Below are 16,182 nucleotides of genomic sequence, written 5' to 3'. Positions count from 1 at the left end.
AATTGACAAATCCAAGAAATTGACCGAGTTGCAATAATTGAGAGTTTTTCCTTAGTTTTTTACACATTGGGTATATAAAAATAAGTAACAGGTGGTCAGTGGTACTCTAATTTCCTTCTCTGTACACCATTCACATGCTTGAAATATCCTACAGTAACATCCAATAGTTTACCATACTGGTTTTCAATCTCAGGGGTACTCTCCTCCAGAAAGATACCCTTCAGAATCTGGGCAAGGCTGGTGTAATGTGAGAAGCCTCCCTGCCCCGTTTCTGATTTGATCTTACCTCAAATTTAGAATTACTAATTCAGAGAATATGCATCATATGTATGTATGTATATATATATATAATCAATATGGTTTATATAATCATAATATATATAATATATATTATTATATTATTATATATAATACAATATAATTAATAATATAGTAATTATATAATTATAATATAATTATAATAATATAATAATTATTATATTATTCTGATTTGATCTTACCTCAAATTTAGAATTACTAATTCAGAGGATATGCATCGTATGTATGTATGTATATATATATAATTTATATGGTTTATATAATAATATATATATAATCAATATGGTATATCTAATATAAACAAATATTAGTCTACCCTGAATGGCAAGGATAGGCTTTTTTTTTCATATTACCCATAGAAAACCAACAAAAACATTTAAAGGTGTTATATTAACTATAGAAAATGTTCTTTAAAGTCTGCACATAAAAATGTAAATCAAAATAAATGAAAAACGGGGGCATTGCCACACATAAAACAAACATAAGTATAATATTCTTCATATGTAAAGAGATATTTAAATCAATGAGAAAAATGTGACTCCTCCAATAGAAAAATTGAGGGTGAAATGTGCTACGTATGTCATAAAAGAAGTACAAATTACCAGTAAACAATGAAAATACTTAATGCCTCTAGTAATCTAAATTTGAAGTAAGATCAAATTAAAGTAATATTCTGATATATTTGGAAAATTTACAAAGTTTCTTTTACCTGTAAAACTTGTCAACTAGGATGAAATGAAAAATAAAATCCTGCATTCTGCTTGCTGGTGGGAGTATATTTGTACAGTCTTTTTGGCAATTATTTGGCAACATAAAAATAACTAACCTTTGTTAAGAAATCACCATATGTTAAGCACTGTGCTACATGCTTTAAAAACATCTGATATTTAACATTTATACAGTGCGATCCGATCCGTGTGTCACGTGCTGTCCTGTGTGCTTTACATATACATGGATTCATTTAATCCTCACAGATATGCTATGAGGTGGGTAGTTATTTCATTCTCAAATTACCCATATGGAATCAGAAGCACAGAGATGTTAATTAATTTGTCCAAGTTTGCACAGATGAAAATTGTTAGACTTGGAATATCATCTCACTTAATACCTTTAATATTCTTCTGAGGTTAATATTATTCTCCATTTCATAGGTTAAGACACTAAAAAAAGATCCAGGAGAATACATAATTTCCCCAAAGTCACAGGGAGGGTAGGCAGCAGAGGTTTGCATCAATGTGTGCTTGACCTCAAAGTCCAAGACTGACTAATGCTTTAAGAGAATTTGACCTAGTTGTTCCATTTCAAGGGGTTTATCCTACCGTCATTGTCAGGAATTCTCCCAAAGATTTACATACAGACTTCTAAAAAATCATATTAATTATAACAGCAAAAGTTGGAAATCCAGAAAATAAGAGGAGACTGAGACAAAATGAATTTGGGAGAGAGGCAGTGGAAAGCAACTGAAGAATTCTAAAGAGAGAGCCATGATGTTTGGTTGTGCAGTGGATTAGAGTCATGGGCGGGGGGTGGGGGGGGTGGTGGTGTTCATGAGATAGAAGAGTACTGTAGTTGTCCAGGTAAGAGATTGGAATGGTTTGGCTTGGACAGTAGATAGGGGAGAGACGGATCAATTTGGCACATAGTTTAGAAAATAGAATCAATAAACAACATGGATATATGAGGTATGAACAGAATTTAAAAGTTGAGAAAAATTCTCAAGCTTAATTAACTGGGTGGCTGGAGGTGTCATTTATTGATATTGGGAATGCAGGAGGAGGACTTCAGGTTGGAGACGGTAAATTTAGAGATTACGAGAAATCAATTGGAAATGTCAATTTTTCCAAATGTCTGCTGGATACACACATTTGGAAGTCTGGGTAGGACGTGGCTTTAGGAGTCAATAGTGTTTGTAGGATACTGGATGCTTTGTGAGTCAATGATTTTCCTGGAGCAAGATTGTAGGCAAAAAAGAAATTAGCAAAAGAGAGAGAGAAAAGGTCCCAGATCTAAACCCTGCGGTTCTCCAAAATGCAGAGTTAAGCTTCAGAGGGAGTGGGCAAAGGACACTGAGAAAAGGGGGCCCAGAACCAGAAGGGTCAGAGAAGCGAAGAAACATTTCAAGAGACAGTAAAAAATCCACAGTGTAGAATGCTATCGAGCTGTGGAACCAGGACTGTAAAGTGTTCTTTGGATATTTAAACATGGAAGTTGTTGGTGTCCTCAGCAAGGCAAGCGAGTGGAAGGCAGACCGCGTGAAGAAATGGGAACAAGGCCACAGATGCTTCTTGGTAGAGGCATGTTTGGGAAGAGGAGAGAAGGCACAATAGCTGGATGCGACTTTAGATCAAAGGAAGATTTTTGTCACTGCTTTGGGTTTGTTTATGTTTAACAATGGGTGTTGACAGATGGAGTCTGAATGACCTTGGGCAGAATCCAGCTGGGCAGTGGCTCTAATTTTGGCATGCACCAGCATCACAAGAGGAGGGCTTGTTAAAATGGGGATTGCTGAGCTCTACCCCACAGCTTCTGATTCAGCAGGTGTGGGTGGCCTGGAGAATTTGCATTAATAAAAAGGTCCCAGGTGAGGCCGTTGATACAGATCCAAGGACCACACTTTGTGAACGACTGCAGGAGACAGAGGTTAAAAATATGTGAGAGGAAGAGAGACCACCAGTAACAGGTCTACAAAGGCAAGAGGAGTTGGGGTCCAGAGGACTTCTGAAGATTTTATTTTTGATAGGATAAGGGAAGCTCTGTGAAAATAGGAAGGACAAGAGAGGAAGGTAAAAAGTAAAAATAATAATGATGGCAGGGGGGGACCTTGAAGATGGCGGAAGAGTAAGACGCGGAGATCGCCTTCCTCCCCACGGATACACCAGAAATACATCCACACGTGGAACAACTCCTACAGAACTCCTACTGAAGGCTGGCAGAAGACCTCAGACCTCCCAAAAGGCAAGAAACTCCCCACGTAACTGGGTAGGGCAAAAGAAAAAACAGAGACAAAAGAATAAGGACGGCACCTGCACCAGTGGGAGGGAGCTGTGAAGGAGGAAAAGTTTCCACACACTAGGAAGCCCCTCCGCGGGCGGAGACTGCGGGAGGCGGAGGGGGGAGTTTCGGGACCGCGGAGTAGTGCACAGCGACGGGTGCGGAGGGCAAAGCGGGGAGATTCCTGCACAGACGATCGGTGCCGACCGGCACTCACCAGCCCGAGTGGCTTGTCTGCTCACCCGCCGGGGCGGGCGGGGCTGCGAGCTGAGGCTCGGGTTTTGGTTTTGGACGGAGCTCAGGGAGAGGACTGGGGTTGGCGGCTTGAACATAGCCTGAAGGGGTTAGTGCACCACGACTAGCCGGGAGGGAGTTCGGGGAAAAGCCTGCACCGGCCGAAGAGGCAAGAGACTTTTTCTTCCCTCTTTGTCTCCTGGTGCGCGAGGAGAGGGGTCTAAGAGCGCTGCTTAAAGGAACTCCAGAGACGGGCGCGAGCCGCGGCTAAAAGCGCGAACCCCAGAGACGGGCGCGAGCCGCGGCTGAGGGCGCGAGCCCCCGAGACGGGCGCGAGCCGCGGCTGAAAGCGCAAACCCCAGAGACGGGCGCGAGCCGCGGCTGAGGGCGCGAGCCCCCGAGACGGGCGCGAGCCGCGGCTAAAACCGCGGACCCCAGAGACGGCGGGAGACGCTAAGGCTGCTGCTGCCGCCACCAAGGGGCCTGTGTGCGAGCACAGGTCACTCTCCACACCCCTCTTCCGCGGAGCCTGTGCAGCCCGCCACTGCCAGGTTCCCGGGATCCAGGGACAACTTCCCCGGGAGTAGCGCACGGCGGGCCTCAGGCTGGTGCAACAGTCACGCCGGCCTCTGCCGCAACGTCACGCTGCCTCTGCAGCCGCAGGCCCGGCCCCGCACGTAGTGCCCCTCCTTACCCCCATCCCCCAACCCCCGGCCTGAGTGAGCCGGAGGCCCCGAATCAGGCGGCTCCTTTAACCCCGTCCTGTCTGAGCTGAAAAAACAGACGCCCTCCAGCGACCTACACGCAGAGGCAGGGCCAAATCCAAAGCTGAGCTCCTGTGAGCTGTGAGAACAAAGAAGAGAAAGGGAAATCTCTCCCAGCAGCCACAGAAGCAGCGGATTAAAGCTCCACAATCAACTTGATATACCCTGCATCTGTGGAATACCTGAATAGACAAGGAATGATCCCAAATTGAAGAGGTGGAATTTAGGAGCGAAATCTATGATTTTTTTCCCTTTTCCTCTTTTTGTGAATGTGTACGTGTATGCTCCTGTGTGACATCTAGTCTGTATACTCTTAGCTTCCACCATTTGTCCTAGGGCTCTATCCGTCCATGACTTTTTTTTAAAAAATTCTTTTTCTTAATAATTAAGTTTAATTGTAATAACTTTATTATACTTTACCTTCGTTCTTTCTTCTTCCTTCCTTCCTTCCCTCCTTTAGACAACGAATCACCCCAAATTGAGGAGGTGGTCTCAGGGAGCAGGATTTATGATATTTCCCCCTTTACTTCTTTTTGTGAAGGTGTATGTGTATGCTTCTGTGTAAGATTTTCTCTGTATAGCTTTGCTTCCAACATTTGTCCTAAGGTTCTATCCGTCCCTTTTTTTTTTTTTTCTAAATATTTTTTAATTCAATAACTATATTATACTTTATTTTATTTTTACTGTATCATCTTTCTTTCTGTCTTTTTTCCTTCTTTCCCTCCTTCCTTCCTTCCTCCCTCCCTCCCTCCCTCCCTCCTTTCTTTCGTTCTTTGCTTCTTTCTTCCTTCCTTCCTTTCCTCCTTTCCTTCTTTCTTTACTCATACTTCTACTAATTCTCCCTACTTTTTCTCCCTTTTATTCTGAGCTGTGTGGATGAAAGGCTCTTGGTGCTCCAGCCAGGAGTCAGGGCTCTGCCTCTGAGGTAGGAGAGCCAACTTCAGGACACTGGTCAACAAGAGACCTCCCAGCTCCACATAATATTAAACGGTGGAAATATCCCAGAGACCTCCATCTTAACACCAGCACCCAGCTTCACTCAACGACCAGCAAGCCACAGTGCTGGACAACCTATGCCAAACAACTAGCAAAACAGGAACACAACCCCACCCATTAGCAGAGAGGCTGCCTAAAATCATAATAAGGCCACAGACACCCCAAAACACACCACCAGACGTGAACCTGCCCACTAGAGAGACAAGATCCAGCCTCATCCAGCACAACACAGGCACTAGTCCCCTCCACCAGGAAGCCTACACAACCCACTGAAACAACCTTAGCCACTGGAGACAGACATCAAAAACAACGGGAACTACGAAAGTGCAGCCTGCAAAGAGGAGACCCCAAACACAGTAAGATAAGCAAAATGAGAAGACAGAAAAACACACAGCAGATGAAGGAGCAAGATAAAAACCCACCAGACCTAACAAATGAAGAGGAAGTAGGCAATCTACCTGAAAAAGAATTCAGAATAATGATAGTAAGGATGATCCGAAATCTTGGAAGTAGAATGGACAAAATGCAAGAAACAGTTAACAAGGACCTACAAGAACTAAAGATGAAACAAGCAACGATGAACAATGCAATAAATGAAATTAAAATCACTCTAGATGGGATCAATAGCAGAATAACTGAGGCAGAAGAACGGATAAGTGACCTGGAAGATAAAGTAGTGGAAATAACTACTGCAGAGCAGAATAAAGAAAAAAGAATGAAAAGAACTGAGGACAGTCTCAGAGACCTCTGGGACAACATGAAACGCACCAACATTCGAATTATAGGGGTTCCAGAAGAAGAAGAAAGAAAGAAAGGGACTGAGAAAATATTTGAAGAGATTATAGTTGAAAACTTCCCTAATATGGGAAAGGAAATAGTTAATCAAGTCCAGGAAGCACAGAGGGTCCCATACAGGATAAATACAAGGAGAAACACGCCAAGACACATATTAATCAAACTGTCAAAAATTAAATACAAAGAAAGCATATTAAAAGCAGCAAGGGAAAAACAACAAATAACACACAAGGGAATCCCCATAAGGTTAACAGCTGATCTCTCAGCAGAAACCCTACAAGCCAGAAGGGAGTGGCAGGACATACTGAAAGTGATGAAGGAGAATAGCCTGCAACCAAGACTACTCTACCCAGCAAGGATCTCATTCACATTTGATGGAGAAATTAAAACCTTTACAGACAAGCAAAAGCTGAGAGAGTTCAGCACCACCAAACCAGCTTTACAACAAATGCTAAAGGAACTTCTCTAGACACGAAACACAAGAGAAGGAAATGACCTATAGTAGCGAACCCAAAACAATATATAAAATGGAAATAGGAACATACATATCGATAATTACCTTAAATGTAAATGGACTAAATGCTCCCACCAAAAGACACAGATTGGCTGAATGGATACAAAAACAAGACCCTTATATATGCTGTCTACAAGAGACCCACCTCAGAACTAGAGACACATACAGACTGAAAGTAAGGGGATGGAAAAAGATATTCCATGCAAATGGAAACCAAAAGAAAGCTGGAGTAGCAATTCTCATATCAGACAAAATAGACTTTAAAATAAGGACTATTAAAAGGGACAAAGAAGGACACTACATAATGATCAAGGGATCGATCCAAGAAGAAGATATAACAATTGTAAATATTTATGCACCCAACATAGGAGCACCTCAATACATAAGGCAAATACTAACAACCATAAAAGGGGAGATCAACAGTAACACATTCACAGTAGGGGACTTTAACACCCCACTTTCACCCATGGACAGATCATCCAAAATGAAAATAAATAAGGAAACACAAGCTTTAAATGATACATTAAACAAGATGGACTTAATTGATATTTATAGGACACTCCATCCAAAAACAACAGAATACACATTTTTCTCAAGTGCTCATGGAACATTCTCCAGGATAGATCATATCTTGGGTCACAAATCAAGCCTTGGTAAATTTAAGAAAACTGAAATTGTATCAAGTATCTTTTCCGACCACAACGCCATGAGACTAGATATCAATTACAGGAAAAGATCTGTAAAAAATACAAACACATGGAGGCTAAACAATACACTACTTAATAATGAAGTGATCACTGAAGAAATCAAAGGGGAAATCAAAAAATACCTAGAAACAAATGACAATGGAGACACAACGACCCAAAACCTATGGGATGCAGCAAAAGCAGTTCTAAGGGGGAAGTTTATAGCAATACAAGCCCACCTTAAGAAGCAGGAAACATCTCGAATAAACAACCTAACCTTGCACCTCAAGCAATTAGAGAAAGAAGAACAAAAAAACCCCAAAGCTAGCAGAAGGAAAGAAATCATAAAAATCAGATCAGAAATAAATGAAAAAGAAATGAAGGAAACGATAGCAAAGATCAATAAAACTAAAAGCTGGTTCTTTGAGAAGATAAACAAAATAGATAAACCACTAGCCAGACTCATCAAGAAAAAAAGGGAGAAGACTCAAATCAATAGAATTAGAAATGAAAAAGGAGAAGTAACAACTGACACTGCAGAAATAAAAAAAATCATGAGAGATTACTACAAGCAACTCTATGCCAATAAAATGGACAATCTGGAAGAAATGGACAAATTCTTAGAAATGCACAACCTGCCAAGACTGAATCAGGAAGAAATAGAAAATATGAACAGACCAATCACAAGCACTGAAATTGAAACTGTGATTAAAAACCTTCCAACAAACAAAAGCCCAGGACCAGATGGCTTCACAGGTGAATTCTATCAAACGTTTAGAGAAGAGCTAACACCTATCCTTCTCAAACTCTTCCAAAATATAGCAGAGGGAGGAACACTCCCAAATTCCTTCTACGAGGCCACCATCACCTTGATACCAAAACCAGACAAGGATGTCACAAAGAAAGAAAACTACAGGCCAATATCACTGATGAACATAGATGCAAAAATCCTCAACAAAATACTAGCAAACAGAATCCAACAGCACATTAAAAGGATCATACACCATGATCAAGTGGGGTTTATTCCAGGAATGCAAGGATTCTTCAATATACGCAAATCTATCAATGTGATAAACCATATTAACAAATTGAAGGAGAAAAACCATATGATCATCTCAATAGATGCAGAGAAAGCTTTCGACAAAATTCAACACCCATTTATGATAAAAACCCTCCAGAAAGTAGGCATAGAGGGAACTTTCCTAAACATAATAAAAGCCATATATGACAAGCCCACAGCAAACATCATCCTCAATGGTGAAAAACTGAAAGCATTTCCACTAAGATCAGGAACAAGACAAGGTTGCCCACTCTCACCACTCTTATTCAACATAGTTTTGGAAGTTTTAGCCACAGCAATCAGACAAGAAAAGGAAATAAAAGGAATCCAAATCGGAAAAGAAGAAGTAAAGCTGTCACTGTTTGCAGATGACATGATACTATACGTAGAGAATCCTAAAGATGCTACCAGAAAACTACTAGAGCTAATCAATGAATTTGGTAAAGTAGCAGGATACAAAATTAATGCACAGAAATCTCTGGCATTCCTATATACTAATGATGAAAAATCTGAAAGTGAAATCAAGAAAACACTCCCATTTACCATTGCAACAAAAAGAATAAAATATCTAGGAATAAACCTACCTAAGGATACGAAAGACCTGTATGCAGAAAATTATAAGACACTGATGAAAGAAATTAAAGATGACACAAATAGATGGAGAGATATACCATGTTCTTGGATGGGAAGAATCAACACTGTGAAAATGACTCTACTACCCAAAGCAATCTACAGATTCAATGCAATCCCTATCAAACTACCACTGGCATTTTTCACAGAACTAGAACAAAAAATTTCGCAATTTGTATGGAAACACAAAAGACCCCGAATAGCCAAAGCAATCTTGAGAACGAAAAAAGGAGCTGGAGGAATAAGGCTCCCTGACTTCAGACTATATTACAAAGCAACAGTAACCAAGACAGTATGGTACTGGCACAAAAACAGAAAGATAGATCAGTGGAACAGGATAGAAAGCCCAGAGATAAACCCACGCACATATGGACACCTTATCTTTGATAAAGGAGGCAGGAATGTACAGTGGAGAAAGGACAGCCTCTTCAATAAGTGGTGCTGGGAAAACTGGACAGGTACATGTAAAAGTATGAGATTAGATCACTCCCTAACACCATACACAAAAATAAGCTCAAAAGGGATTAAAAACCTAAATGTAAGGCCAGAAACTATCAAACTCTTAGAAGAAAACATAGGAAGAACACTCTATGACATAAATCACAGCAAGATCCTTTCTGACCCACCTCCTAGAGTAATGGAAATAAAAACAAAAATAAACAAATGGGACCTAATGAAACTTCAAAGCTTTTGCACAGCAAAGGAAACCATAACCAAGACCAAAAGACAACCCTCAGAATGGGAGAAAACATTTGCAAATGAAGCAACTGACAAAGGATTAATCTCCAAAATTTACAAGCAGCTCATGCAGCTCAATAACAAAAAAACAAACAACCCCATCCAAAAATGGGCAGAAGACCTAAATAGACATTTCTCCAAAGAAGATATACAGAATGCCAACAAACACATGAAAGAATGCTCAACATCATTAATCATTAGAGAAATGCAAATCAAAACTACAATGAGATATCATCTCACACCAGTCAGAATGGCCATCATCAAAAAATCTAGAAACAATAAATGCTGGAGAGGGTGTGGAGAAAAGGGGACACTCTTGCACTGCTGGTGGGAATGTGAATTGGTTCAGCCACTGTGGAGAACAGTATGGAGGTTCCTTAAAAAACTACAAATAGAATTACCATATGACCCAGCAATCCCACTACTTGGCATATACCCTGAGAAAACCAAAATTCAAAAAGAGTCATGTACCAAAATGTTCATTGCAGCTCTATTTACAATAGCCAGGACATGGAAACAACCTAAGCGCCCATCATCGGATGAATGGATAAAGAAGATGTGGCACATATACACAATGGAATATTACTCAGCCTTAAAAAGAAATGAAATTGAGCTATTTGTAATGAGATGGATAGACCTAGAGTCTGTCATACAGAGTGAAGTAAGTCAGAAAGAAAAAGACAAATACCGTATGCTAACACATATATATGGAATTTAAGGGAAAAAAATGTCATGAAGAACCTAGGGGTAAGATAGGAATAAAGACGCAGACCTACTGGAGAACGGACTTGAGGGTATGGGGAGGGGGAGGGGTGAGTTTTGACAGGGCGAGAGAGAGTCATGGACATATACACACTAACAAACGTAGTAAGGTAGATAGCTGGGGGGAAGCAGCCGCAAGGCACAGGGATATTAGCTCGGTGCTTTGTGACAGCCTGGAAGGGTGGGATGGGGAGAGTGGGAGGGAGGGAGACGCAAGAGGGAAGACATATGGGAACATATGTATATGTATAGCTGATTCACTTTGTTATAAAGCAGAAACTAACACACCATTGTAAAGCAATTATACCCCAATAAAGATGTTTAAAAAAAAAATAATAATAATAATGATGGCAAATACCTCTTATATGCCCAAAACCCATTAAAATGTCTTAGCATTCATTAATTCACTTAACCCCTAATAACAACCCTGTCAGTCAAAAAAAATGCAATTAATGCATATATTTGGTAGTAAGAAAGTGACAGAAATTCTTTATGATAGATTCTGGAGTTTTTTTGGTATCTAAGATGATCTAGTATATAAGACTACCAGCTGAGTGTGATAAGGAAGACAGGTTAGCATTTAGAGAGTTTGAAAAAATATAAAATATTTAATGAGGAGAATGGGAGAAGGCAATTACAGACATATGGTAGGACTGGTGTCATTACTGAGTGTCCATCTGAAAATGGGGATTGAGACATTTTAGTGATAAATTGCTCATTGTTTTCCAGCCCACTTAGCTGCAATGCACAGCCTGGGCAAAGGCTTAATCAGATTGGGTTTTTATTGGATGGGTAAAATGAGGGAGGAAGGAAGTGAAAGATACCAGTTTGTTTTTTTTTTAATCGGTTGTGTATTTGGGCTGTAGATTCTAAGGAATCTAAAAAAAACTGAAGTAAAGTTTGAGAGAGTTGACCGATAGATGTGTTAGAAAGACAATTAAGGCTACTTTATAATCCATCAAATTTGTCAAGTTATGAAAGCCTCTGACAGAGGAAAAATACTTTTTTCTATTAAATCTGTTGATGCATTTTACTTTTTTTTTGGTCAAAGGCTTAAATTTGACTTTCCATTTAAATGGGCCTTAACATTTCATGAGGTTGAAAACTGCTGTCTTACTACACGTGCGGGACTTCGAGCACGGCACCGTGCCACGCCGTGAGAAATTGATTCGCTGGTTTGCCCGTCAAACTGCCGGTGCTCTAGTACTCCTCTACCTTGACATAATTAGGTTTAATCAACAATTTTACAATAAATAACAGTGCTGTGAACTTGGGCTAGTCCCAACGAGCGAACTTTTGCATGGTGAAATAGGTCGCTGGCCCCATGTGTACACGTAGGAATGCTAAAAGATACATCTTTTTAGGATGTATAAAGATCCTAGGTACAAGGACCTGATTAAGGGCACGAGGGCCCTGTGACCTAATCTTTTGGGGATGGCGAGAATATCATCCTTGTAATGAAGCTATCCATAAGAGCCCATAACCATTATAGAATTATCCTTTCCATCCGAGATGGATAGAGGTGTCCATATCATTAGATGACCCTTGTTGGTTTTTTGTTTTTTGTTTTTTTTTTGCGGTACGTGGGCCTCTCACCGTTGTGGCCTCTCCCGTTGTGGAGCACAGGCTCTGGATGCGCAGGCTCAGCGGCCATGGCTCACAGGCTCAGCCGCTCCGCGGCATGTGGGATCTTCCCGGACCGGGGCACGAACCCGTGTCCCCTGCATCGGCAGGTGGACTCTCAACCACTGCACCACCAGGGAAGCTCAATCCTTGTTGTTTTGAATCAGGCAAAATATAGGAATCTTTAATGCGTTGGGGAAAAAGCCTTGAAGGACGCTTTTACTTAAAGTCAAACCAAAAAGAAAATTAATAAGACTTACTCCCTTGAGGAGTCGCCTTTACCTGTGAAGGTGCTGGTATCAACAAGCTCAGAGCTGGCAGAGGGCAGGCGGGGCGGACCGGTAGCATCTTCACTGTAGGCTCTCAAAATGTACTTCTCAATTACACCTCTAACCACAACAGGTTCATCCCAGGTCACCTCGATGCTATAGCCGTTTATGCTGCGGACTCTTGAGGGAGTTGGCACACTTTGTGGAGCTGTGAAAGGATAAAAGAGAAAATAGGGGAAACGGCAGTTCTGAGAAGACTATTGCTCGTATTCTTCACTTTTAATGGCCGCAGTAAATCAGACTCGACCATTAGCATAAATACAATTTATTAGAGTTGTAACTTTTCAGCACTGATTTAATATGACTGCACATCTTGAGCCATTCAGTTTAAGCGATATTTCAAAACCATCAAAACTCCATTGACATCATGTTCTTTCAAGCCCAGTCCAGGTTTTCCAAAAACATTTAATGTATCCGACATGTTTTAAACATCACTCATAAAGAAGGAGGTGGATGGTAGGCAGATAACAAGTTCAAACAATATAATTATGTACTCCTTTGAAGCAAGATAATTAGACTGTTATTATACATAGTGTTTTGACACTTTTATATTGTCGACGTATTAGCCAAAAAATATCACAAATGTGGTGACTGTATTGTACTTGAAGGTCTGATCCTGTTTGCCAAATTCAATTGTTTTTCCAACTAATTTTAAAAAAGCAAAGTTCTACCAGATAGGATATATTCCTAATTGCATTTAGGCGGGGTAGAGGAGCTGGTGCCCTTGAGATTCTACAAAATCATTTTCCTTGGAGCATCACAAAATAACACCACCAAATATTGAGGCAAGTTTAAAGGAACTTGCTGCAAAACCTCACTTATAAGCCAAATGCCCTAATTTTAAAAAGCTATAACCCTTAATTATTAATTAGATATTTCTACGGTTCTGATCAGTAACGACTTCAGCACAGCTGACTGCACTGGGAACACTGAGAAAAAGCCCAAGGAACTTCAAGGCAGGATGATGGATGAGAGACAGGCTCTGACCGCTCCTGGACTCCTGAGCCCTGTGGATGGAGGATCACTCTGGTTTACCCCCATCAAATAGCCTCCTTCTCTGCCTTTACTGTTCAGGCCAATAAAACAGGACAGTTTTAAGGGAAACAATGTGACCGTAAGGGATATGAGGAAGCACAGAGGCGGAGAACCACTGTCTGAGCAGGTAAAACACCACAGGCACTTCTGGAAACACACAGGCTACACAATCAAGTTGCAAGTAATGGGACAATGGGAGTGATTTTGATTTTATTAGTTCTGAAATGTGGTACAGAGCAAAGTAGAGTCCTGTCTAACAGATGGTCTTCTCATAAGGGACAGAGCAAAACTGACTCAAAAATAATTAAATAGTGCAATTATTCTCCAACCCATGGGAGCAGGTAGCTGCTTGGTGCTGTGGTCAGATTGTAAATATGAATTTATGGCATAAGACTTTGTGGTCAGATCATTGCTATAAATTCAGAGCTCTATTTGCATACTTTCTCGGTGGTACTCAAAATGGAGACTATTAAGCTATGTAAGTGATGCACTTTCTAGACACCTATTTACGTTGTTGAATTAGACTGAAAGCAGGCTTTATAGTATATTTGTTAATAAAGTAGAGAAGTGTGAGATAGGGGCAGAGGACATGCCAGTAACGAATGAATATTTTACATCAGAGCTTTTTCCAAGCTCTAAAGTTGAAAAGGATTTTAAGGGATCATTCCGTTCATTGTCTTGCCTATAAATAGATGATGATTTAAATCATCCTGGAAAAGTGTCAAGTTGGCCTCTTCTGGAAAATCTGTAGGCAGACAGCTTTGAAAATTCTTATTAGTAGCCCATCTCAGTACTTAATTATCTTTTAGATTAAAAAGATTCCTCAAAGGATGCCTGTGTTAGTAACCCGTTATTGATAATAAGTATGAGAGGGTATCGTGGTAAAAAACACATCTTTATAGACAAATCGTGACTTGCTAAGGATAATCTTCTTCAAGAGGCACAAGTGTCAATCATATGGAAATGTATTTGTCTTTCTGACAAATAAATATTTTCTCCAAAATGGTAGAAGGCTACTGATCTCACAAAACTTTTTTTAACGCATGCCTCCCTGTGATGGTAATATGTGAAAAGATTCTGTGGTCACTGTCAGAAGGACAAAGCACTTATAAATCACTTATCTGAGATTAGCTCTAATATAGTAGTCCGTTTCCTCTTTGTTTCCCCATTCAACTCAAAACAAACAAACAAACAAAAATTAGACCACTCAGCAATTTCTATCATGGGAGAGTCATTCTAAGACCCTAATAGTAAGCACCAAGGCAAACACCTGCCATGATGTGATAAAAGACACATCCGCTTCCAACCAGTGTGCAGGTTTCAAATGTGCTCTCCACTGGGGAGGCAAGGGTCTATCACCCCTACCTAAAGGTAATCCTGATTTTAGCTTTTCGGGGTCTGAGCAGTTGGTAAAGATTTCCTATTCTTAGATAAATTACAGTCGATGTGGGCCCATTTCATCTTTAAGAGCAACCTGAACTTACTTTCTTCTGCATCTGAAGAGGAAAGAATCAAGCCTGAAAAAATCCTTATTAAATACTTGAAAAATCAAAAGCAAGGATCTGCTAAGCATTTTTACCAACGACGGGTGCCTTTGCAAACCAGAGCGTGCTCTGTCACAAGATTACAAACGTACTGCTTGCTTCACGGGTGAGAGCCCTTCCTTTTCTTTACGTGCACCGACGTGTGCATTTGTGTGCACATACACATGTTAAGATAAGTGGTATTTACCTGCTCCTGTTGTACGGCCCCGACTCCAGTCGCTAGGTACTGAACCTCCTTCATGGGAGGCTATTACTCGATACAGGTATTCTTAAATGGAAGTAAAAAGTAGAAGGTTAACATATGACTCGCGTAGGCTAGTGGTGGGCTGGCAGGGAGGGAAGAGGGGACGAGGAGGGGACGTGGGACATCGAACGTGGAGCATTTCCACATTACCTGTGAAAGGCTGGAGACCACTCTCGTAAACGCTCTGCTCTTCTCCCCGATAAACCAGGATGGAGTCATTTCCCCTGCAGTTAACGGCACTGTCAGTTGACAGGCACCCATCCAGATTGACTCTGATAGCACCGCTGGACACAGATGCCAAGTTAACGACAGCACCCTGTGCAAACTGCACATCTTTCATGCAACCACCGAAACCTAGCAAACAGTAAGGGATGAATGTCACATAACGGGCTTGAATCATTAATTACCAATCATTTTTTGCCTCCTGTAGTACTACGTTTTGATGAAATTGTGCAAGGGGGGGCTTTAAACACAATTTTTAAACTTCCAAGCCTCGTTTGGGAGATCCTTTATGCCTCCCCCTGCTTTTTTTTCAGGCTAAGCCGTTGCAGGAAATAGTTATATTTATGTTATTTTGAAAAAATATATAAGCTGATAATTGTAATTTGACTGAATTAGATTCAACTGAGAAGTATGTATTATATCTCTTTAGGAACACATTTTTATGTTTATTCCCATGAAATAAAATACACATTATCGTGAGGGGGTATCTACACGTCCCTCAATCCTGGAAAATTAAGTTACCTGTATAAGTCAGTGTCTAAGTGCCAAAAAATAGTATTTTAATGAACATGATTATTCAAGAAGCTTACTGGAGAAAAAAAATAACATTTTGAGGTTCCTATGAATAGTAGGAGGAAGAATATAGTCTCAAAATACACTAAAATCCTGAGATATTGCTATGAATTCCGTAACGATC

General features: G+C 40.5%; 1 protein-coding gene across 1 annotated transcript in view; it reads right to left on the bottom strand.

Moving 5' to 3' along the window:
• Positions 1 to 16,182, bottom strand: part of USH2A (usherin) — an 815,986-nt gene that overhangs the window by 475,997 nt on the left and 323,807 nt on the right. Inside the window, 3 exon segments of the mRNA XM_032639255.1 lie at positions 12,394 to 12,588; positions 15,207 to 15,287; positions 15,414 to 15,617. Of these exon segments, the coding sequence (XP_032495146.1) occupies positions 12,394 to 12,588; positions 15,207 to 15,287; positions 15,414 to 15,617 (480 nt within the window).

This window comes from Phocoena sinus, chromosome 1 (assembly GCF_008692025.1).
Source record: "Phocoena sinus isolate mPhoSin1 chromosome 1, mPhoSin1.pri, whole genome shotgun sequence".
In the NCBI taxonomy this organism is placed as follows: Eukaryota; Metazoa; Chordata; class Mammalia; order Artiodactyla; family Phocoenidae; genus Phocoena; species Phocoena sinus.
Note: the sequence above shows the minus strand (reverse complement) of the source record. Positions and strands in the feature narration are given on the sequence as shown.